The sequence below is a fragment of the Dama dama genome, chromosome 23 (assembly GCF_033118175.1).
Source record: "Dama dama isolate Ldn47 chromosome 23, ASM3311817v1, whole genome shotgun sequence".
Taxonomy (NCBI): Eukaryota; Metazoa; Chordata; class Mammalia; order Artiodactyla; family Cervidae; genus Dama; species Dama dama.
The window spans coordinates 77,025,951-77,049,887 of NC_083703.1; the positions used below are offsets into that span (position 1 = coordinate 77,025,951).

General features: G+C 41.1%; 1 protein-coding gene across 1 annotated transcript in view; it reads left to right on the plus strand.

Annotated features, from left to right (window-relative positions):
- The first annotated feature begins 8,067 nt into the window (after positions 1-8,067).
- CSE1L (chromosome segregation 1 like) overlaps positions 8,068-23,937 on the plus strand; it is a 34,774-nt gene continuing 18,904 nt past the window's right edge. Inside the window, exons 1-6 of the mRNA XM_061127446.1 lie at positions 8,068-8,207; positions 17,027-17,122; positions 19,408-19,550; positions 21,783-21,884; positions 21,957-22,102; positions 22,430-22,520. Coding sequence (XP_060983429.1) covers positions 17,032-17,122; positions 19,408-19,550; positions 21,783-21,884; positions 21,957-22,102; positions 22,430-22,520 — 573 coding nt within the window. The 5' untranslated portion in view covers positions 8,068-8,207; positions 17,027-17,031. The remainder of the gene's footprint in view (positions 8,208-17,026; positions 17,123-19,407; positions 19,551-21,782; positions 21,885-21,956; positions 22,103-22,429; positions 22,521-23,937) is intronic.

A 23,937-nucleotide genomic window follows, 5' to 3' on the forward strand; every position in this document is an offset into this window, starting at 1 on the left:
GTGTGTGTGGACACTCAGCTCTGTCCAAACCCGCTGCGAACTCGTTTGCCTCCGTCACACTTCCAGCTTTGGGGCGCTCCCATTGGCTGTACATTTGCTCTCAGAACTGACCCAGGCAAGAGATTTCTACAGATCTTGGAGAAGGACTCAGGGCAGAGGGGTGGGGACTTCCAGGGTGCTGGGCGACTGGAACATGATCCAAACGGGGATGGCACAGGTTCTGGGTGAGCACAGAAACTCCCCCGTTTGGTCCGTGGACAGGGAGTGGTTGGAGGAGGGCCAGTGGGGAGCCCTCTAAAATACAGGGGCCAAGACAAGGATCCGAAGGCTTGCCCAGGTCTAAAGCAGCACCACCCGAGAAAAACTGAGGGCTGGGACAATGGGAGGCCATCAAGAATACTCCTCTGGGACTTCCCTGGCATCCAGTGGTTAAGACTTAACCTTCCAATGCAGGGAGTGCGGGTTCAATCCCTGGTCAGGAAACTAAGATCCCACATGCCTCTCAGTCAAAACATAAAACAGAAGCAATATTGTAATAAATTCCATAAATACTTCAAAAATGGTCCACATCAAAAAACATCTCTTTTTTTTTTCAAACTTTAAACTTTTTATTTTGTATTGGGGTATAGCCGATTAACAATGTGGTGATAGTTTGAGGTGAACAGTGAAGGGACTCAGCCATACATGTGTATGTATCCATTCTCCCCCAAACCCCCACCCATCCAAGCTGCCATATAACATCTAGTAGAGTTCCCTGTGCTATGCAATAGGCCCTTGTTGATGGTATCCGTTTTGAATATAGCAGGGTGTACATGACCTTCCCAAACTCCCTAACTATTAATATCCCTCCCCTACCCCTGGCAACCATAAATTCATTTTCTAAGTCTGTGACTCTCTATTTTCTAAGTAAGTTCATTTATATCATTTCTTTTTAGATTCCACATATAAGGGATGTGGTGGTTGTTGTCTTTCAGTCATCAAGTCATGTTGGACTCTTCACGACCCCATGGACTGCAGCATGGCAAGGCACGTGGTATGATATTTGAAAAAAAAACATACTTCAACTGCGCAAAGGCTAATAGAGTTCTGCCAAGAGAACGCACTGGTCATAGCAAACACCCTCTTCCAACAACACAAAAGACTCTACACATGGACATCACCAGATAGATGGTCGACACCGAAATCAGATTGATTATATTCTTTGCAGTCAAAGATGGAGAAGCTCTATACAGTCAGCAAAAACAAGACTGGAAGCTGACTGTGGCTCAGATCATGAAATCCTTATTGCCAAATTCAGACTGAAATTGAAGAAAATGGAGAAAACCACTAGACCATTCAGGTATGACCTAAATCAAATCCCTTATGACTATACAGTGGAAGTGAGAAATAGATTTAAGGGACTAGATCCGATAGACAGAGTGCCTGATGAACTACGGATGGAGGTTTGTGACACTGTACAGGAGACAGGAATCAGGACCATCCCCAAGAAAAAGAAATGCAAAAAAGCAAAATGGCTGTCTGAGGAGGCCTTACAAATAGCTGTGAAAAGACAGGAAGCAAAAAACAAAGGAGAAAGGGAAAGATATTCCCATTTGAATGCAGAGTTCCAAAGAATAGCAAGGAGAGATAAGAAAGCCTTCCTCAGCTGTCAATGCAAAGAAATAGAGGAAAACAATAGAATGGGAAAGGCTAGAGATCTCTTCAAGAAAATTAGAGATGCCAAGGGAACATTTCATGCAAAGATGGGCTCAATAAAGGACAGAAATGGTAGGGACCTAACAGAAGCAGATGATATTAAGAACAGGTGGCAAGAATACACAGAAGAACTGTACAAAAAAGATCTTCACAACCCAGATAATCACGATGCTGTGATCACTCACCTAGAGCCAGACATCCTGGAATGTGAAGTCAAGTGGGCCTTAGGAAGCATCACTATGAACAAAGCTAGTGAAGGTCATGGAATTCCAGTTGAGCTATTTCAAATCCTGAAAGATGATGCTGTGAAAGTGTGCACTCAATATGCTAGCAAATTTGGAAAACTCAGCAGTGGCCACAGGACTGGAAAAGGTCAGTTTTCATTCCAATCCCAAAGAAAGGCAATGTCAAAGAATGCTCAAACTACCGCACAATTGCACTCATCTCACACGCCAGTGAAGTAATGCTTAAAATTCTCCAAGCCAGGCTTCAGCAATACGTGAACCGTGAACTTCCAGTTGTTCAAGCTGGTTTTAGAAAAGGCAGAGGAGCCAGAGATCAAATTGCCAACATCCACTGGATCATCAAAAAAGCAAGAGAGTTCCAGAAAAACATCTATTTCTGCTTTATGAGTATGCCAAAGCCTTTGACTGTGTGGATCACAATAAACTATGGAAAATTCTGAAAGAGATGGGAATACTAGACTACCTGACTTGCCTCTTGAGAAACTTGTATGCAGGTCAGGAAGCAACATTTAGAACTGGACATGGAACAACAGATTGGTTCCAAATAGGAAAATGAGTAAATCAAGGCTGTATATTGTCACCCTGCTTATTTAACTTATATGCAGAGTACAGCATGAGAAAGGCTGGGCTGGAAGAAGCACAAGCTGGAATCAAGATTGCCGGAAGAAATATCAATAACCTCAGAGATGCAGATGACACCACTCTTATGGCAGAGAGTGAAGAGGAACTAAAAAGCCTCTTGATGAAAGTGAAAGAGGAGAGTGAAAAAGTTGGCTTAAAGCTCAACATTCAGAAAACTAAGATCATGCCATCTGGTCCCATCACTTCACGTCAAATAGATAGGGAAACAGTGGACACAGTGGCTGACTATTTTTTTGGGCTCCAAAATCACTGCAGGTGGTGACTGCAGACATGAAATTAAAAGACGCTTACTCCTTGGAAGGAAAGTTATGACCAACCTAGACAGCATATTAAAAAGCTGACACATTACTTTGCCAACAAAGGTCTGCCTAGTCAAGGCTATGGTTTTTCCAGTAGTCATGTATGGATGTGAGAGTTGGACTATAAAGAAAGTTGAGTGCTGAAGAGTTGATGCTTTTGAACTGTGGTGTTGGAGAAGACTCTTGAGAGTCGCATGGATTGCAAGGAGATCCAACCAGTCCATCCTAAAGGAGATCAGTCCTGGGTGTTCATTGGAAGGACTGATGTTGAAGCTGAAACTCCAGTACTCTGGCCACCTGATGTGAAGAGCTGACTCATTGGAAAAGACCCTGATGCCGGGAAAGATTGAGGGCAGGAGCAGAAGGGGACGACAGAGGATGAGGTAGTTGGATGGCATCACCGACTCGATGGACATGGGTTTGGATGGACTCCGGGAGTTGGTGATGGACAGGGAGGCGTGGCGTGCTGCGGTTCATGGGGTCACAAAGAGTCGGGCACAACTGAGCAATTGAACTGAACTGAATTGGTCATAAGAAATGGTCATAACAGTTAACACTGTCGGGTACTGTTTCCCAGTTGCTTTTTCATGGGCTTCATACATATCATTTCTTCATATATATCATTCTTTATCTTTACAACCACCCTAAGAGGAAGAATCATATTATTACCCCTATTTTAGAGATTAGGCAACCAAGTTATAAGTAACTTACTCAGTGTTACACAGATGGCATTGGGGTCTTAACCTGGGTAGTCTGGCTCAAGTTCACGCTCTTAACTAGTATGATATACAGAAGGATGAAAGAATTCTGGCAATAAAGAGATGCTGAAAAGTATGTCCATTATATCTCAGTAAAACTGGGAGAGGAGAAGACCCAGGAAATTGTTACAGAAAGAAAGCAGGTCCAACAGTATTGATATCAGACAAGATTGAATTGGAAGAGGAAAGCTTTGAAAGGGCCAAAGAGGACTATTTCATACTATAAGATGATAAACATCATCAAGAAGAAACAGCAGGAACCCTTTATTGACCTAATAGCTTCAAAATATAAATCAGAAGCTGACTGAAGTACCCTTTAACAATGACAAAATCAGAATCGCGATAGGAGACTCATATGCCTCTCAGAGAACATTAATAAAGAATATTTTTAAAATAAGAACATAAAGAACTTAAATATTCAATAAATTACCTGCAGCTAATGTCCTACCATGGCCACAGGACTGTAAAAGGTCAGTTTTCTTTCCAGTCCCAAAGAAAGGCAATGCCAAAGAATACTCAAACTACCGCACAATTACAGTCATCTCACACGTTAGTAAAGTGATGCTCAACATTCTCCAAGCCAGGCTTCAACAGTATGTGAACCGTGAACTTACAGATGTTCAAGCTGGATTTAGAAAAGGCAGAGGAACCAGAGATCAAATTGCAAACAGCTATTGGATCATTGAAAAAGCAAGAGAGTTCCAGAGAAACATCTACTTCGCTTTATTGACTATGCCAAAGCCTTTGATTGTGTGGACTACAACAAACTCTGGAAAATTCTTAAAGAGATGAGAATATCAGACCACCTGACCTGCCTCTTGAGAAATCTGTGTGCAGGTCAGGAAACAACAGTTAGTACTGGACATGGAACAACAGACTTGGTTCCAAATAGGGAAAGGAGTACGTCAAGGCTGTATGTTGTCACCTTGCTCATTTAACTTTTATTCAGAGTACATCATGAAAAAGGCTGGGCTGGATGAAGCACAAGCTGGAATCAAGATTGCCAGGAGAGATATCAATAACTTCAGTTATGCAGATGACACCATCCTTATGGCAGAAAACAAAGAACTAAAGAGCCTCTTGATGAAAATGAAAAAGGAGAGTGAAAAAGTTGACTTAAAACTCAACATTCAGAAAACTAAGATCATGGCATCTGGTCCATCACTTCATGACAAATATATGGGAAACAGTGGAAATAGTGGCTGACTATTTTTCTGGGCTCCAAAATCACTGCAGATGGTGATTGCAGCCATGAAATTAAAAGATGCTTGCTCCTTGGAAGAAAAGCTATGACCAACCTAGACAGCATATTAAAAAGCTGACACATTACTTTGCCAACAAAGGTCCGTCTAGTTCAAGTTATGGTTTTTCCAGTAGTCATGTATGGATGTGAGAGTTGGACTATAAAGAAAGCTGAGCGCTGAAGAATTGATGCTTTTGAACTGTGGTGTTGGAGAAGACTCTTGAGAGTCCCTTGGACTGCAAGGAGATCCAACCTGTCCATCCTAAAGGAGATCAGTCCTGGGTGTTCATTGGAAGGATTGATGTTGAAGCTGAAACTCCAATACGTTGGCCACCTGATGTGAAGAACTGACTCACTGGAAAAGACCCTGATGCTGGGAAAGATTGAAGGCAAGAGGAGAAGGGGATGACAGAGGATGAGATGGTTGGATGGTATCACCAACTTAAAGGACATGGGTTTGAGCAAGCTCCAGGAGTTGGTGATGGACAGGGAGGCCTGGCGTGCTGTAGTCCATGGGGTTGCAAAGATTCAGACACTACTCAGTGGCTGAACTGAACTGAACATCCTACCTGGGCTTCCCTGGTGCCTCAGTGGTAAAGAATCCACCTACAATGCAGGATATGCGGGTCCCATCCCTGGGTCAGGAAGCTCCCCTGGAGAAGGAAATGGCAACTCACTCCAGTATTCTTGTCAGGAAAATCCCATGGACAGAGGAGCCCGGCAGACTGTAGTCCATGGGGTCGCAAAAGAGTCAGACATGACTTAGCAACTAAATAACAATGTCCTAATTAGTGAAAGACCAAAGGCTGTTTGTACCATGTGAATTTTCCACCATGTGCCCAAGAAAGAAAGTTGCCTTCATTAAAAAAAAAAAAAAAGTGAGAGAGACTTCCCTGGTGGCACAGTGGTTGACTCCCGTCTTCCACTGCAGAGGGCACAGGTTCAGTCCCTGGTGAGGGAACTAAGATCCCACATGCCATGCAGCACACCAAAAGAAAAAAGATGCCAACATTAAAAATAGAATCAATAAAATAAAAGGTAAGAAGCAATCAGACCTGTCTCAAATTTAGATATCAACACTCTTCTGGATCTCAGCTGGACTTTTAAAAGTGAGACAAAACCAAACTTAGACTTGTTTTCCAAGCACAGTCAGATGTGTCCATGCCTTTCTGCATCCAAATCAAATGTGTCTTCCACTTTCAGAAAGTCTTTCCATACAGTATATATATATAATATGTATATACTATTTTATCAGGATTTGGAAAGAAAGAAGACTACATGCATACTGACTTCTTGCTCCTAAAAATGACTGAATTGTTTTCTTTGGTTTTCAACACAGCAGCAGTTGTCGCAAACCTAAGAGTGTGTGCATGTGGTCAGCGAGCAGGATGGGAATTTCCAGGGAATCTTCATGGGTCGCCCAGGTCCCACGGGGAGTGGAGAGGGAGGACACGAAGCCTTTCCATGGCCCTCACCTGCGTGGTTCCTCGGGCTGCTAAGGGCAAAGGGAGATGGCCCCGCCGGAGCCACGTCCACAGACATGATAAAAGTGGCACAGCCTGTGGGCTTCCTACTTGTGTGCTAAGTCTCCTCAGTTGTGACCGACTCTTTGTGACCCCCATGGACTGTAGCCCACCAGGCTCCTCTGACCATGGGATTCTCCTGGAAGAATACTGGAGTGGGTTGCCATGCCCTTCTCCAGGGGATCTTCCTGACCCAGGGATTGAACCTGAGTCTCCAGCATTGGCAGGTGGGTTCTTTACCATTGGCACCACCTGGGAAGCCTGGGGCTTCCTACAAAACCTGGTACTCATGCTAGACAGACACAAGACACCAGCCAGCTTCCTTCCTGATTGGCTTTCAGGGATGAAAAACTGTTAAGTCATCAGGATTGCTCTCACCCGTACTAGAGGAAAATGTCCAGAAAAGCAGACTAATATGACCAAGATGATTGCTTGTACTACTGCTGCAATTGTAGAAATACATCTTTTCTACCAGTGTTCTAATAAAGTGCACCTTTCGCAATGGACTTCACCTATTTATATACGGCATTTAATTCAACATTCAGCAAATATTTATTGAACATTTTCCTTGTGTTAGGTGCTGGGGTACAGCTGTAAATAAGAGAATGCCCTTGTTTGAACAGAGTCCTTAGGTATGCAGTCAGGGGACAATTAAAAAAAGAAACAATTGCAAGGAGTGATAAATGCTGTGAAGAAAATATAATGGAGCTAGGGCCACCAAGGGCTTCCCTAGTGGCTCAGAGGTTAAAGCATCTGCCTGCAATGCGGGAGACCTGGTTTTGATCCCTGGTTTGGGAAGATCCCCTGTAGAAGGAAATGGCAACCCACTCCAGTATTCTTGCCTGGAGAACTCCATGGACTGGGAGGAGCGAGAGTCCATGGGGTCGCAAAGAGTCGGACACGAGTGAAAGACTTTACTTTCACTTTTCAGGGCCACCAAATAAAATATTGGACACCTGGTTCTATGTGAATTTCAGATAGATACTGTTTTTTTGTTGTTTTTTAGTGTAAGTACGTTCCATGCAATATAGGTAGGAGGCTACATCATCTGGCCCCTGAAGATCTAACTCCTTCTCCAGCCATGCTCCACTTTATTTTTTAAGCCCCAATATAGCCGGGTCCTGCCTCAGAGCCTTTGCTATTAGCATCCCCTCTTCCTGGAAAGCTCTGCAGGCTAATCTACAGCTGTCTTCTTGTTAAACTTAAGGTCACTTGTTTAGAGGTCTCCTCTGGCCATCCACTTGACAATCTACGTCACTGCCTGCCGTATCACTGTATCTTTCAATCTTCTCACAGCACTTATTAAATCTGAAAAGATCTTGTTTATTCCTTTCCTCTCTTTAAAACATAAGCTCCACAAGGGGCAGAAAAGTTCTCTTCTATCGGAGATGCTTTGGCCATGACTTTGGACAGTTCCTTCGATAGTTGTATAAAACCCACTAGATGCCTGACTCAAGCCCTGACATCAAAAGAGGGCACAATTCAGCGGACACACGCCGCATGTGTGCCCTTCTCAGAACCAGGAGAGGGATGCCCACTAGCGCGGTCAAAGAGCATTGCCGCGCGTGACGTCAGCCCCCTCAGAGCGGGGCCGTGATTGGTGATTGGAATCTGGGTGGAGCAGAGCGCCCTTGGCCCCGCCTCTTACTCGGCCCCGTGTACGCATGCGCCCCGGCCGCAGCCTCCCTGCCGCGCCATTTTGCCGGGGTTTGAATGTGAGGTGTGGAGCGGCGGTAGGAGTGGAGAGTGCCGGCTACAGTCCGAGACTGGGCTTCCCTTCTCCGTCCCCGCGTCCCCACGAGGTGAGGCGCAGGCCTGCACGGCCTGGTATCGGGGCCTCTCGGGACCGGGCTGGAGGAGGGTGGAGGCGCTCTCTGCGCTTCCGAACGCTGGGAAGCCAGGACCGCACCTCCGGGCGAGAGCGGAATATTGGCCCGTGTCTGGCGCAGCGCCCGGGGGCAGGGGCTTCGCCCTCGCGTCTCGCCTCCCCTGGCGGCATCCCAGGTCTGAGGTGCAGGTTCGGTAAGCAACCCCACCCCCGCCCGGGCCTGTGAGGAGCGAGGGCGGCCCGGGCGAGGCCTAACCCGTGCGGCACGAGCGCCCGCCTCTTCCTCCCCAGCGCCGCGCTGATTGGCCGCGCTCTCGGGGCGGCCTGCTCTCATTGGTCGCACCCGTGCGTCCGTTCTCGGCGCGCCCGGCCGCCCGCAGCGTGAGGCGAGTGCGGCTGTGGGGCCTGGTCCGCTGCGGGGCGGGCGTGCGAGCCGCCGTCCGGGCCGTCGCCGCTACCCTGGACCTCCCTTTCCCGTTAGGGCGGCGGCGGTGGCGGAGCGCCACACAGCAGAGGGCTTCGGTCTCCGCGACTGTGAAACGGGCCCGGTGATCTCACTTTGCTGAGTTGCTCGTGAGAGTTAGACTGTGGTCTGTGCCCCCGAGGGGGTCCGTGCACCTGTCGGGTGACCCAGGGTCCGCCTCTTGAGGGAACACCTACGGTGTGTTAGTTCGGAGCATTGGGATTCAGCTTAACGGGAAGGCCTGGATTCGTTTCCATATTTAACCCCTCCTTAGGGCTGGTCACTTCATCTCTCCGAGTTTCCACTTCCTCATCTGGAAAAGCGGGGTTGAAAACATCTACCTCGTAAAGTGGCTGCGGGTCCCCTGAGTTCCTACCCTGGTTTACCAAACCCGGTCTGAGGTGACCGTTGTCCACCTCTCCCACCCACCTCTTCTCCTCCTTGACCACTGTAGCCATGCTGCTTACGTTTTCTTTTTCTTACATGTTCGGAGCGCATGTCCTCCAGAAAGCGTTCGGACGCGCCTTTCGTTTGCTTGGACATGCCAACAGCAGATCTTTGCAAGGCTGCTTCCCTGTCCTCCAGGTTTCACTCACATTACTCGTTTTTTTGACCAACCTTTCAAAGGATCTCTTTCAACTAGTCACATCACTCTAGTTTTATTTACTTCATAGTTTTCTGTCATGTTCTAGGACTTCCCTGGTGGGTCTGACGGTAAAGCGTCTGCCTACAATGCGGGATATCCGGGTTCGATCCCTGGGTCGGGAAGATCCCCTGGAGAAGGAACTAGCAACGCACTCTAGTACTCTTGCCTGGAAAAATCCCGTGGACGGAGAAGCATTCTAGGCTACTGTCTATGGGGTTGCAAAGAGTCGGACACGACTGAGCCACTTCAGTTTTTATCATGTTCTGGAAACATTAATAGTTTACTTGGTTATTGTTTTTTTCCAAATTTCAAAAGCCGGTACCTTACCTGTCTTGCTGCTGTAAGCAGATGGCCAGTGCTTGCCACATGGTAGATGCACAAGTATTATTCCTTGAAATAGTAATCCACGGAAAGGGACTTTTTACTCTTAGATTCTACCAGTGCTCTTTTTCTCCTCCTCTTGGACCACCATAGTGAAGAGTTTTGCCTTTTTTTGTGTGTCTCCATTTTTCACATAATTCGTGGGACTGGATCTACCCAGCCTCTTACTTTTTTAAGACCCTGTATTTCTTTACACCAGTGCAGGAGAATTCTTTGTTCCCTTCTGTTTACTTTGATTTTTGCTGGTTGGGAGCTAGGATAGAGGAGAGCCATTTTCTGTAGAGTATTAGATAGGTTTGGGGGCAGTGCTCTACCTTTGGTATTAATTTGTTCCTTTATTCATTTAATAACTTGATAAATAAATTCATTTAATCCACTTAATCGCTTTGAATACAGTGAAATTTATCTTTTTTGTCTCAAACAAAATGGACAGTTCCTTCCCTTGGGGAGCTTATATTCTAGTGGGGGAAAGAAACAAGATTACAAATAAATGACTTCAATAATTCCAGACAAGTGACAGATGAAGGCGACTTCCCTGAGGAGGTGGCATTTGAGCTGAGACCAGCTATGGAAAGATGAGGGAACAGATCATTCCAGGCAGAGAGAATAGATAGTACAAAGGGTTCAAGGAAAATCGAGCTTTCAGAGAGTAGCATGTGAAGGGACAGGTATCTAGAGGTCAGATCACATGGGGCTTTGTAGACAATGTAAAAAATTTGGATCTACATCTCAATGGTACATTCCTGTGATTAGAAAGCAGAGGGTGGACTGAGGTGTTGCACTGTGTTCTTAATGTGTGTGTGTGCCAGATAGTTTTCATTTATTGGATCTCTCTCCGTTCCCCCAGATGTAGGGCCTCTGGAGTGGTTCTCTAATGCAGAGGAAATATCTTAAGGAAAAGGCATACATCTTGGGTCAACTTACGTCACAGATGTCTGTGTGGTGGCCTTGGAAAGCAAAGCTTTTATTCCAAACATCTTCATCTGTAATTGAGGACCTCTGAGAAGAGGCTCGACTTAGGTCCAGCCAGTCTTTCAACAAAAAGTTTGGCATAATTGATTTATTGTGGTACATAAATTAGTGTCCAACTCTTTGCAACCCCATGGGCTGTAGAGTCTATGGAATTCTCCAGGCCAGAGTACTGGAGTAGGTAGCTGTTCCCTTCTTCAGGGGATCTTCTCAACCCAGGGATCTAACCCAGGTCTCCTGCATTGCAGGCAGGCTCTTTACCAGTTGAGCCACCAGGGAAGCCCATTGTGGTACATGTTTTTCATACATTTTTTTTGGTAGAGATTTCCAAAAATAGCTCAGTGGAGAAGTAGAGTATCACCCTTCATTTAAAGGCAAAAGTGAATTTTTTCATTTCTAGTTTGTCTTTAAAGTCAATAATGCTTTTTACATTTATATATTGCACATATTTCAGAATGTCAGTGTACTTCCACCTCTGGCAAATAAAGATAACTAGACCTTGATCTTGCTGATGTATTGTGAATACCTGTGGAGTATTCTCTAAAATTACCTGATTTGTCATATTTTCACTAATCAGGACTAAGCTTTGGATTTAGAGACACTGTCACTGAGGAGACAGAAAAGGGATTTTTTTGACATTTAGTCCCTTAACATTAAAAATATAAGATTTATGTAGTATTTTAACTTTTGGGGGTTGTAGCATGCATGTTTATATTCCTCGACCACCAGCACCACCACACACGCGCGCACACACACACACAGAGTTTTAGCACATGTTTATATTTCTTCACCATTGTGTGCACACACAGACACAGTTTTAGCACACATGTTTATGTTCCTCCACCACCACCACACACACACAGTTTTCCCCCCCATACACTTTTTTTTTAAACCCTAGCACTTCAACTTCGTCATTTTGTGGGGGTCACTGTGCCCTTAGAATCAGTTGTCTCCAGCTCTTCCTGTTTGTCAGTTGACTGAATAAATGTGAAGAATGATAGTGCTTTTTGATGGGGGGAAAAAAGATAAATAAAGGGTATGTAGCTTTTGAAAATAGTAGCACAAATACATAGTAGGTGCTCTTCACTGTTTTAAGAATCTGGGGAGATTACAGTCATTGCTTACAGTCTAATGGAAGGAGAAGCATAGCAAACAAGAAAGCAGTTTATAGGCGTGATAAAGTTTACTTGGAAAAGCAGGATCAGAGATGAATGGGGAGTGACTGAGCTGGGTGCCGTTTTAGACAGGGTGGCCCAGGGCAGCATCTCAAAAAAGAAGAGACCCGAGTGAAGCAGGGAGTGAACTACAAAGCTCTCCAGGGTCAGAGCTGCCTAAGCGGAGGAGACAGTAAGTCCTAACTCCCAAAATAAGCACTGGCAAATATGAACAATAATACAGGATAATGTTCAAACTCCCATTTTCTTTGAAACATTTTTGAATGAACAGAAACAATTATGTCAGTATGTTGGTCACTATTTATCTGACAGATATAACGTGAGTTCCTACATTATGTCAGGCTTGCTAATAACTGATGCTCAGAGAATAGTCTCCAATCCACACTGGATCCAGGTTTTAGCCGGTTGACTGACATATTAGCTTATCCATTAGTTCATGTGCCAAATGCTTAGTGAATACTGTGTGCCAGGCAATGTTGAAGGTCCTGGGCTACAGAGATGAGCAAGACCTACAAAGTCCCTGCCTCAGAGAGCTTACAAATAAGAGATAAAAAGTCAAAGATATCTCAGATGAGAATAAGTGCTGTGAACAGTGCGACAGGGATGAGGTAGATGATGGTTGTGGAAGGCTTTTTTGAGGAGTTGACAGTGGGCTGGATGGATGCCTGATGTCAAATTAGAAGGCAGGGTTATTACAGTCAGGGAGAACTCTCGTCTGGTTTGAGGAACAGAAGGCTTTGGTGGCTGAAACATAATCAGCAAGAAGAAAGCCGGAGATATGGTTGACAGGTGCCAGCTTGCATGGGACTCTGTCATGAAGAAAGTTAGTAAAATGCAGATTTATTAAGGAGTGTGTTTAAAATTTAAACTCAACAAAATAGGTTCAATTAACCTCTGTAATCCCCTAAACACACATGCTACCTTGTGTAAATCTCAAAAGGTAGAATAATTTGCATGTAGCAAAAACTGACTTTTATTTTTTTTTAGCTCATACATACTAATGTAAACGGTTTTCCTTGGCAACAGCAAACTTTCATGTTTTCATAACAGATTCAGCATTTCAACACAAAAAAGAATGGGAAATAAATTGATTAAATCACTGCTTTCCGGCCTGTGTTCCATAATAAAGTGGTTCTGTGGCCAGGCTCAGGGGGAAGCTCTGGAGTAAACACTGTTAAATGGGTAACTCGGGTAACTCACTCGTTGGTTCTTGAAGCTTTTAAAGTGCATCTCCAAAAGAGAGTGAATATGATGCATAGCATTTTCCAAACCTTTGGTGTAAGAAACAGGAAGAGTTGCTTCTCAGTAAGTTGTGTGTGTGGTTGAGTGGAACTTCATGCCCATAGAGTGGTTTGCCCTGGATTAAAGGAAGTGAATATATAAGTGGTGGAGTCTACCGAATCAGCCAGCGTGTTTGCTTCCCTTGTGGTAAAAATGAGTGTGTTGAGAACACAGATAGCTTCAAAGATTGGTCTCCTTAGAAGGCCATGGTTTCTGGCTGTGAAGGAATACTCTTCACAACCTCAGCATTAGCTGTAGCCCTTTATAAAGCCTATTAATCATTTGTAATATATTAGATGTGGATTTTTTTGGTCAGTCATAGCATATTCTGTGATTTATATTTAGTTTTAAGGTTTAAATATTTGAAAAGTTGCTTTTTATTGAGATATAATTAAGATGTAACATTGTTAGGTGCACAACATAATGGTTTGATGTGTATATATTGTGAAATGATCACAATAAACCTAGTTAATTAACATCCATCATCACACAAAGTTACAAATTTATTTGTCTTGTGTGTTCTGAACTGTTAGGATTTACTGTTCTAGTAACTTTGAAATATACAACACACTGCTGTTAACTGGAGTCTGTATGTTGGACATTGCATCCTCGTGATTTATATGTTTATTTCGTAACTGGAGGTTTGTACTTTTCTACCCACCTTCATCCATTTGCCCCTGCCATGCAGTCAGCCACCAATCTGTTTGTTTTTTTTTTAACCAGTCTGTTTGTTGTTGTTTTGCCATGCCCACACCAATCTGTTTTTTTGTTGTTGTTTTGCCACACACCACAGTGTGTGGGACAGACAGAAGCCATGCCACCTGCATTGGTAGGCAGAGTCTTAGTCACTGGACCACTGAGGAAGTTCCCTGATCTGCTCTTTTTATCTATGAATTTTTGTTTTTAAGATTCCACATAGAAACATGATCATGTGGTATTTCATCTCAGTTCAGTTGCTCAGTCCTGTACAACTCTTTGCGAACCCATGGACTGTAGCATGCCAGGCTTCCCTGTCCATCACTAACTCCCGGAGCTTACCCAGACTCATGCCCATCATGTCAGTGATGCCATCCAACCATCTCATCCTCTGCCGTCCCCTTCTCCTGCCTTCAGTCTTTACTAGCATGAGGGTCTTTTCCAATGAGTCAGTTCTTTGCATCAGGTGGCCAGAGTATTGGAGTTTCAGCTTCAGCATCAGTCCTTCCAATGAATATTCAGGACTGATTTCCTTTAGGATGGACTGGTTGGATCTCCTTGCAGTCCAAGGGACTCTCAAGAGTCTTCTCCAACACCACAGTTCAAAAGCATCAATTCTTCAGCGCTCAGCTTTCTTTATAGTCCAACTCTCACATCCATACATGACTACTGGAAAAACCGTAGCCTTGACTAGACAAACCTTTGTTGGCAAAGTAATGTGTCAGCTTTTTAATATGCTGTCTAGATTGGTCATAACTTTTCTTCCAAGGAGCAAGCGTCTTTCATGGCTGCAGTGATTTTGGAGCCCAAAAAAATAAAGTCTGTCACTGTTTCCCCATCTATTTGCCATGAAGTGGTGGACAAGATGCCATGATCTTAGTTTTCTGAATGTTGTGTTTTAAGCCAGCTTTTTCACTCTCCTCTTTCACTTTCATCAAGAGGCTCTTTAGTTCTTTGCTTTCTGCCATAAGGGTGGTGTCATTTGCATATCTGAGGTTATTGATATTTCTCCTGGCAATCTTGATTTTAGTGTGTGCTTCATCCAGCCCAGCATTTTGCATGATGTATTCTGCATATAAGTTAAATAAGCAGGGTGACAATATACAGCCTTGATGTCCTCCCTTCCTGATTTGGAACCAGTCTGTTGTTCCATGTCCAGTTCTAACTTGCTTTTTGACCTGCATACAGGTTTCTCAAGAGACAGAACAGGTGGTCTGGTATTCCCATCTTTTGAAGAATTTTCCACAGTTTGTTGTGATCCACACAGTCAAACCCTTTGGCATAGTCAATAAAGCAGAAGTAGATATTTTTTCTGGAATTCTCTTGCTTTTTCAGTGATCCAGTGGATGTTGGCAATTTGATCTCTGGTTCCTCTGCCTTTTCTAAATCCAACTTGAACATCTGGAAGTTGATGGTTCATTTACTGTTGAAGCCTAGCTTGGCGAATGTTGAGCATTACTTTGCTAGCATGTGAGATGAGTGCAACTGTGTGGTAGTTTGAACATTCTTTGGCATTGCCTTTCTTTGGGATTGGAATGAAAATTGACCTTTTCCAGTTCTGTGGCCACTGCTGAATTTTCCAAATTTGCTGGCATATTGAGTGCAGCACTTTCACAGCATCATCTTTTAGGATTTGAAATAGCTCAACTGGAATTCCATCACCTCCACTAGCTTTGTTCGTAGTATTTTTGCTTCCTAAGGCCCCTCCAGGATGTCTGGCTCTAGGTGAGTGATCACACCTTGGTGATTATCTGGGTCATGATCTTTTCTGTATACTTCTTTTGTGTACTCTTGTTACCTCTTCTTAATACCTTCTGCTTCTTTTAGGTCCTTATTGTTTCTGTCCTTTATTCTGCCCATCTTTGCGTGAAATGGTCCCTGGTATCTCTAATTTTCTTGAAGAGATCTCTAGTCTGTGGTATTTATTTATCATTTATTTCACTTAGTATACTGCCCTTAGGGTCCATCCATGTTGTGTCAAATGGCAGGGCTTTCCCTTTTTGTGTGTGTCTGGATAATATTCCATTCTATATGTATACTACATTGCATTATCCGTTGATGAATACTTAGGTTGCTTCCATGTGTTGACTGTTGTTAATAATGCTGCAGTGAACAGCATTCAGCGGGAGTACAGATATCTCTTCCGGTTAGAATTTTCATTTCCTTCAGATAAATACCTCGAAGTGGAATAGCTGGAACATGTGGTAATTCTGTTTTTAATTTTTTGAGGAACCTCCATACTTTTCATAGTGGCTGCACCAATTTACATTCCCACCAACAGGGTACCAGCATTTCTTTTTCTCCCCATCCTCGCCAAATGCTTGTTATTTCTTGTCTTTTTTATTATAGTCGTTCTAACAGGTGTGGGGTGATAATCTCATTGTGGTTTTGATTTGCATTCCCTTGTGTTTAGTGATGTTGAGCACCTTACCATATTTTCTTTGGAAAAATGTCTATTCAGTTTTTCTGCCCATTTTTCAATTGGACTCTTTTTCTGAGTTGTATGAGGTTTTTGGTTTTTTTTTGTTTTTTTTTTTTTTATTTTTTATGTTTTGGATATTAATTCTTTATCAGATATGATTTGCAAATATTTTTTCCTATTTAGTATATTGCCTTTTCATTTTGTTGATGGTTTGCTTTGCTGTGCAGACGTTTTTAGTTTGATGTCGTTCCACTTGTTTATTTTTGCTTTGACTTAGATTTTGTGTGGAAAGTTGCTTTTTAGTTAGAACTGCAACTGTCACCTTATGAACCCCAAAATTATCTTCCCAGGTGCAAATTCTCAGTATGTAGTTTGTTGTCAATACCTGTGGCTGCATGTTCTACACAAAAGAATTTACTCTAGTGTCTTTAATCTCAGAACTCAATGGGATCCTTATTTTACTGCTTAAAAATTTTAATTTTTATTGTGGGGTTTTTAAAAAATCTAATAATTTGTCTTTTTAATCTTTAGTTTGTGACATGTTTCTTCCTCTGTATCTCAAAATTGTCTCATCTCTGATTCAAAAAAGCCCATCTTCTGGAACCTTGTCTTGGCTAAGAATAAGGCTTATAGGCGATACCCAAAGCATATCAAGTAGATGACTTTCAGAGAGGAGGACATCCATAATGTAAAATGATTCTCTTATGTGAATCCCTGTGTGTTCACGTGATAAATTACCCAAACCTCATTTTTGTTTTAGGCTCAATGGCAATGGAGCTCAGTGATGCGAATTTGCAAACACTAACAGAATATTTAAAGAAGACTCTTGATCCTGATCCTGCCATCAGGCGTCCAGGTAAAGTGAATAAATACTCTTTGTGGTTGACTTATCTTATTCTTTTTTTTTTTTTTTTCTTTTTCTATTTTTATTAGTTGGAGGCTAATTACTTTACAATATTTTAGTGGTTTTTGCCATACATTGACATGGATCAGCCATGGATTTACATGTGTTCCCCATCCTGAACCCCCCTCCTACCTCTCTCCCCTGATTTATTCATTTTTTTTTCCCCCCTGATTTATTCTTGAAGGATAGGTGAGAGAAACCTTTGTGCAATCTGTCTGTTTGTAAATTTTTAAAAAGAGATTAACACTTGAATTCTTAGGCATAGTTTATTTTTCATTTTCTGGCCTAAAGTGTTTAGATAGCTGCTTACAGCTGCTATAATATATGGTAGTGGATTTTTTCCTTGTTTGTTTGTTGTGTTTTTGTTTCTTGAGTAAAATAACTTTTATCCCTTTTGGGATAAAAAGAACTAGTAAGTTTAGGATGCTTTGTTCATTGACCTTCCTGAAAATCCCTACACCTTCCTGTTTTAGAGATATAACATGCAGAACATAGAGGTAAGAGTTAATTGCCTTAAAAGTGAGTAAGTGAATGAAACTAGATAATCCCCATGTTGGGTTTGATTTAATTAATATTTTAAGACCTAGGGTTCCTCCCCTTCTCCTCCTCCCAGATTTGACCAGTTTTCATTAGAGATTTAGTGTAAGCTTAAAATTGCAAACTTGAATGCCCGTAGGAGTTGCACATGAAGGTCAAATGGGGGGGGGGGGGGTGTTGCAGGCTGCAGGGTTAACTGCCTTGGTTAAGGGGCAGTTATTATTAATATTTGGAACCATCTAACTCGGGGGGATTCAAACCAGTCTTGCAAGATCAGATTTCCAGCTTTGCTTGAAAAATAAGGATACTTATATGAAGCGTTCTCATTTTTAAATGATATTGATTTAACTTCAAAAACTTTTGAAATAATACACAAACCAAACAAACAATTTCTGGGGGCCACATGTGTCTCATGGGTAGTAAGCTCATGATCCTTGCTGTGAGCCATATTAACCAGAAATGCTCTTAATCTGCTTCTTCAGAATTTACTGATGTGCATTCTCATAAAGAGAATTTTGGAAGCACTCCATGAAAACCCAGATGAATGTGTGCACATATGTGTTGTACATTATATATAGTAAATAGAATTATTTATTTATTATTTACATGTTAATGCATCCATCCTAGTCTAGAAGGGCCTTTGTGATTTCTGTGAGGGAATTTTCCTGTGTTAGTGCTTAAAGAAGTAATTTATTCTTGGATAAAAGGAAATTAATGGTTCTAGTCTTAGACTTCGCCAGAAAGCCTCTGCCAACACTGTTTTTAATGAAAATTATTTTTAATAACTCTTTTTGTAAGGTGGAGGTGCTCTTGTTTTATGAATCCAGGACAAAATGTAGGAATAAATCAATGTTTCTGAGAAGAGTTGCAAACATACATTTCACAGGGATTGCCGGATATGAAATATTGACCAACCAAATATTGAAGCAACCAAAGCCTTCTATAAAACCATATAAACCATAGTGTGTCCCCTCTTGAAAAATTTTTTTCAGTTCAGCATTCTTTATCTTTCAGTCTACCATTGTGTCACATGGTAGACACAAAGCAGGGAGGGTTTGAGGGTGGAAGTTATATTTAGTTTGAAAAGAATACTGAGGACTAGTAGGATAGAATAAGGACTGGACTAAAACTTTTTCAGTGATGAAATCTGCTAGCTGTGTGATCTTTGACAAGCTTACTTAACCTCAGTGGCCTTGTCTTTAAAGTGAGGGTAGTACTACCTACTTCTCTGGGTAGTCGTGACAACTTAACATATGTGAGTCAAACATCAGACCCATATGATTAATAATAATATATATTAAAATGAATCAACAAATTTAATCTTAATCACAGTCCTATAAAAGAAATGTCACTACCATTACGAATAGTACTAATAATAATCCTTCTGGAACAGGACAGGGTATGTGATTTTTTTTGCCCTAAAGTTGCTTAATCTCTCTGAAAAGCAGATTCTCTTTCACATGAGGTGATCATCTGATCAGGCCACTTCATAGGTTTGTGAGATGAGTTATTGGTGAGTTAATGGATAGTAAAGTAAACTGAAAACCGAGATACTATATAAATTTAATGTAACATCATGTACAGTTCTAATCTTTCTATTTGTTGATGCTTCAGTCAGGAATATACATAGTTCACATATACATACAGTCATAAGATTTGTTTTTAATAACACATCTTCTAACATGGGAATTGTTTTCCAGCTGAGAAGTTTCTCGAATCTGTAGAAGGAAATCAGAACTACCCATTGTTGCTGTTAACATTACTAGAGAAGTCCCAGGATAATGTTATTAAAGTGTGTGCCTCTGTAACATTCAAGAACTATATTAAAAGAAATTGGAGAATTGTAAGTATTTTGTGAGTACCTAGTTTAAGACCCTTCATGTTTAAAAGATTTATATGGGCAGTGTTCCTGAGTGATTCAGACACAGTTTAAAGATGAAAAACAGGACCCTCCTCACCAAATGTTAAAAAGTCAAACCCCAAAACATACAAAAAGTATAAAAATGCCATAACCAAGTGAGATTTATCCCAAATATGCATGGCTGTTTCAGCATTCAAAAACCTATAGACTGAGAAAAGGTAAGTCACATTATTATTTCAATAGGTGCAGAAAAAGCCTATGTCAAAGTCCAACATCTATTCATGGTTAAAAACTCAGTAAACTTGGAATAGAGGGGGACATTCTCGGCATGATAAAGACTATGAAAAAGCTATAACTAATATACATAATGGTGAGAAACTTGAAACCTTCCCACTAAGATCAGGTGCAAAACAAGGTTGTCCCCTCTCACCACTCCTTTGCAATATTTTGTTGGAGGTCCTTGATAATGTAGTAAGTAAAGGAGTATACCGTTTGGGAAGGAAGATATTTTTAAAACTGTCTTTGTTCACACAAAGTTCCCATTTTATTTAAATTCATATTGATTGAGTGAACTTCATAATCTGGGCTGCTCAAGAGAGTGAGACTTTGTTTTAACCTCCAATTTGTGTTCTGTTGTTGTTGTTTTGTTTTGTTTTTTTGTTTGGTCACGCCCTGTAGCATGTGGGATCTGAGGGATCAAACCCGTGCGTCCTGTATTGGGAGCATGGAATCTTTAACTACTGGACCTGGAGGGAAGTCCCATGGTTGAAATTTAACTTTGGCTCTCCGCTGAAGAGACACTATGTGGAAAGTTACACAGTCTAAATGAATAATTGAGGCAGTTTCTATTGTGGACAAGGAAAAATTGCATAAAGCTGGAAAAACCACATTTTAAATAAATAAATATATAATGTGTATAATGCATTTGAAGTTTTTGACAAGGGATTTGTCCTATGTCTTGGATATGAAAATATTTTCTAATTATAAGGTGAATCTTAATATGCTGCAAGTTTATTGGGGGCTTTCCAGGTGGCTCAGTGGTAAAGAGTCTACCTGCCAAGCAGGAGATGCGGGTTCAATCCCTGGATCAGAAAGATCCCCTGGAGAAGGAAATGGCAACCCACTGCAGTATCCTTGCCTGGGAAATGCCATGGACAGGAGCCTGGCCGGCTACAGTCCATGGGGTCACAAAGAGTCAGACACGACTTAGCAACTACACCACCACCACTCCAAGGTGAATCTTACTGTGCTCTAAGTTTAATGATCAGTATAAAGTTATACATTGAGAAACAGAAACGGGTATTTTCCCTACCTTAGCTTTTGACAGAGGTTCTAAAATTGGGGGTGATTTTGCCCATCTGGGGATATTTAGAGATTTTTTGGTTGTCACTGGGGGTGGGGGGTGTTTCTGACAACCCGTGGGTAGAAGCCAAGGATACTGGTAACCAGCCTACAATGCACAAGAAAGACCCACAACCAAGATTTATCTGACCCAAAATGTCAGTAATGGCAAGGCTGAGGTAACCCTGGGTTAGGATAAAGAAAAAGGAATGTTTTTAGTAATAATAGTAATCACATTTAGAAGGTATTAAAGTTGACAGAAATGGTCAGTTTTTCTAAAAAATCAACTTGACATCTGCTTATTCATTGAGTCTTTTTTCTTCATTCCATAGAAGAATTTAAAAATAGTAAATACTGTTCTTGAACTTGTGTAGTCAAGTGTTCTCACATGTGGTGAAGAAATGAGTTGGTGAATTTTAAGAATGTTTAAAAATCCACACGTCTACTTGTAGACTTTCAAGCCCCCTCTGTCTTGATTGGTAAAACTAGTTAGACTCAGAATCTCTTTGGGCAGTGTAGTCCTGGTTGCATTTGAACTGGTAATGGTCAAGAAGTTTTCACTGACAAGACCTTTCTTTAACTTAAGGTAATGATCAAATTGAGGATGAATATGGGCTGAGTAGCATATATCTGAAGATTTTAACCACGTTTTGATTAATTATCATATAGAACTGAGATTCTCACTTGACATCAAAGAGTTAGAGAAGCTGATTATTAAAGGAATCTGTGACCCATTCATACAGGAGAAAAGCCCTGTCTTCCTCTGTTTTTCTTAGGAAACCAGGAAATGAGAAATGGTTCTGTTTTATCTACAAAGGCATACAGTCATGGGTATGAATTTATGTTACTTGCTCATTAATGTTTTGCTTTTAGGTTGAAGATGAACCAAATAAAATTTGTGAAGCCGACAGAGTAGCCATTAAAGCTAACATAGTGCACTTGATGCTTAGCAGCCCGGAGCAGATTCAGAAGCAGGTATGTGAGGCCCTGCTTGTCAAGGGGCTTGTTTGTAGAGGTTTCGTCTAATTAGTGTCTTTCCACCCTCAGTTAAGTGATGCCATTAGCATTATTGGCAGAGAAGATTTCCCTCAGAAATGGCCTGACTTGTTGACCGAAATGGTGAATCGCTTTCAAAGTGGAGATTTCCATGTTATTAACGGAGTCCTTCGTACAGCACATTCTTTATTTAAAAGGTATTGATATGTAAATTGATATTTTAAAAATACTTTTTTCAGGTGTTTTTGCTTGTGTGTATTTTTGTGACTATTGTCATTCTTTTATAATTCTAGAATAAGAACATAAGCCTCTTCATTATCATGTTTGTTTCTTATTAGGTGTAGGATGTTTATTTCATATTTCCCTGTTACTTAAAAAATACCTGGTCTTGATAAATTGTGCTTGAATTCCCTTTTTATTTCAGAAAGCTGTCTGGTCATAGATTTTTGTCTAATCTAGCCTTGAAGACCTAAAGTCAGTTAACAAAAATTTGTGAATTTACCTATTTTACATTGATTTTTTAGATATCGCCATGAATTTAAGTCAAACGAGTTATGGACTGAAATTAAACTTGTTCTGGATGCCTTTGCTTTGCCTTTGACGAATCTATTTAAGGTATGCAATAACATTTTGGTGGTATTTTTTAGTTACTTAATATTTTAAAGAACTTCAATATTTGTATAAATTTTAAGAGATTGCTTTGAAAGCTTATTTGATAGGTCATGGTTTACTTTTAAAAACTTTCAAACCTATATCTAAATAGAGAATATGGTATAATGAATTTCCATGTATTGACTGCATAAGTTTAACAAGTTACTAGCATTTTGTTTCTTTTTACTTTGTTTTATCTTTTTGATTTTGTATGAATAGTTAAAAGCAAATCCCAGGCATCATATTATTTCACTCAAGTATTTGTGTATCTCTAAAGGAATAGGTCTGTATTTTGGGGTCTGTATTTTGATTTGACTGTTTATGGAATTTAATTTATATACACCATTGTATAGTTACATAAGCAACTTCCCTAAACATGTTCTTCATCTTTCTGAGAATCCTTTAAGATTGAAAAAGAAGTAATGTCAACCTTTTTTTTTCCCCCGATAAGGAAAGAGGAGAGTTTGGTCTCACAAACAATAAAAAGAGCCAGGCCTCAATAGTTTTTCTAACTCGAGAAAAGCATCTCATTTCCTGTTTTCAAAAAGGAAAGGTTGTGTGATTGTCACAACTTCTAAATTACAGAGTATGTACAGAATTTTTCATGGTTAGGATATCTTACTGATAGTACATTCTTAATTTCAAAAATAAAATTGGACAAAATGTGATCATTTTTTTCACCTGTTGGATTGGCAGAGGTTTTTTTATTTCTTTTCAGTGACGTTAAAAGTTTTAGCCAGGAACAGGTAGAACTGGTCGGGGGATCTTTTCGCCAAGAGTGCACTGAAATGAATACTAGTGTCCTCCCCATTGGATTATAAATGGTACTAGCGTTCTGGAGTTTTGACATTTCAATGAGAAAACCATAACATTCGTATTTCCTGACTCCAAGATATAGTTAGCAACATTTGTTGTGTGTCTTTTACATAATAGATGTGCATGAATTACCAAGACCTCTTATGTATATTTTCTCATTTGATATATATTGCATAGGTATTACTCTTAATTACAGATAAGGAGATGGGGGCTCTGAAATAACTTAACTCAGAGTCATGCTCATGTGAGTAAGAGTCTGGGTTGTATCTAGATCTGTCTGGCTTCCAAAACCCTTACTCACAGCATACCATTCTACATTGGTAATATAGTTCTAGAATCTCAGACTTAGAAAACTAGAAGTGTGTGTACAAAGTTTTGTAGATAAACTTGTTTATTGCAGTAGAATAACAAATAGTTGCAAACAACCTAAAGGCCAGGTTGCAGGAAATTATTTAATGAACGCATATGAAGACATTTAATAGTCTTAACATTTAATACTTACATGTATACACAAAGGAGAGTAGAAGGATCTAGTCCAAAATATTAATATTGGACTTTGCAGTAG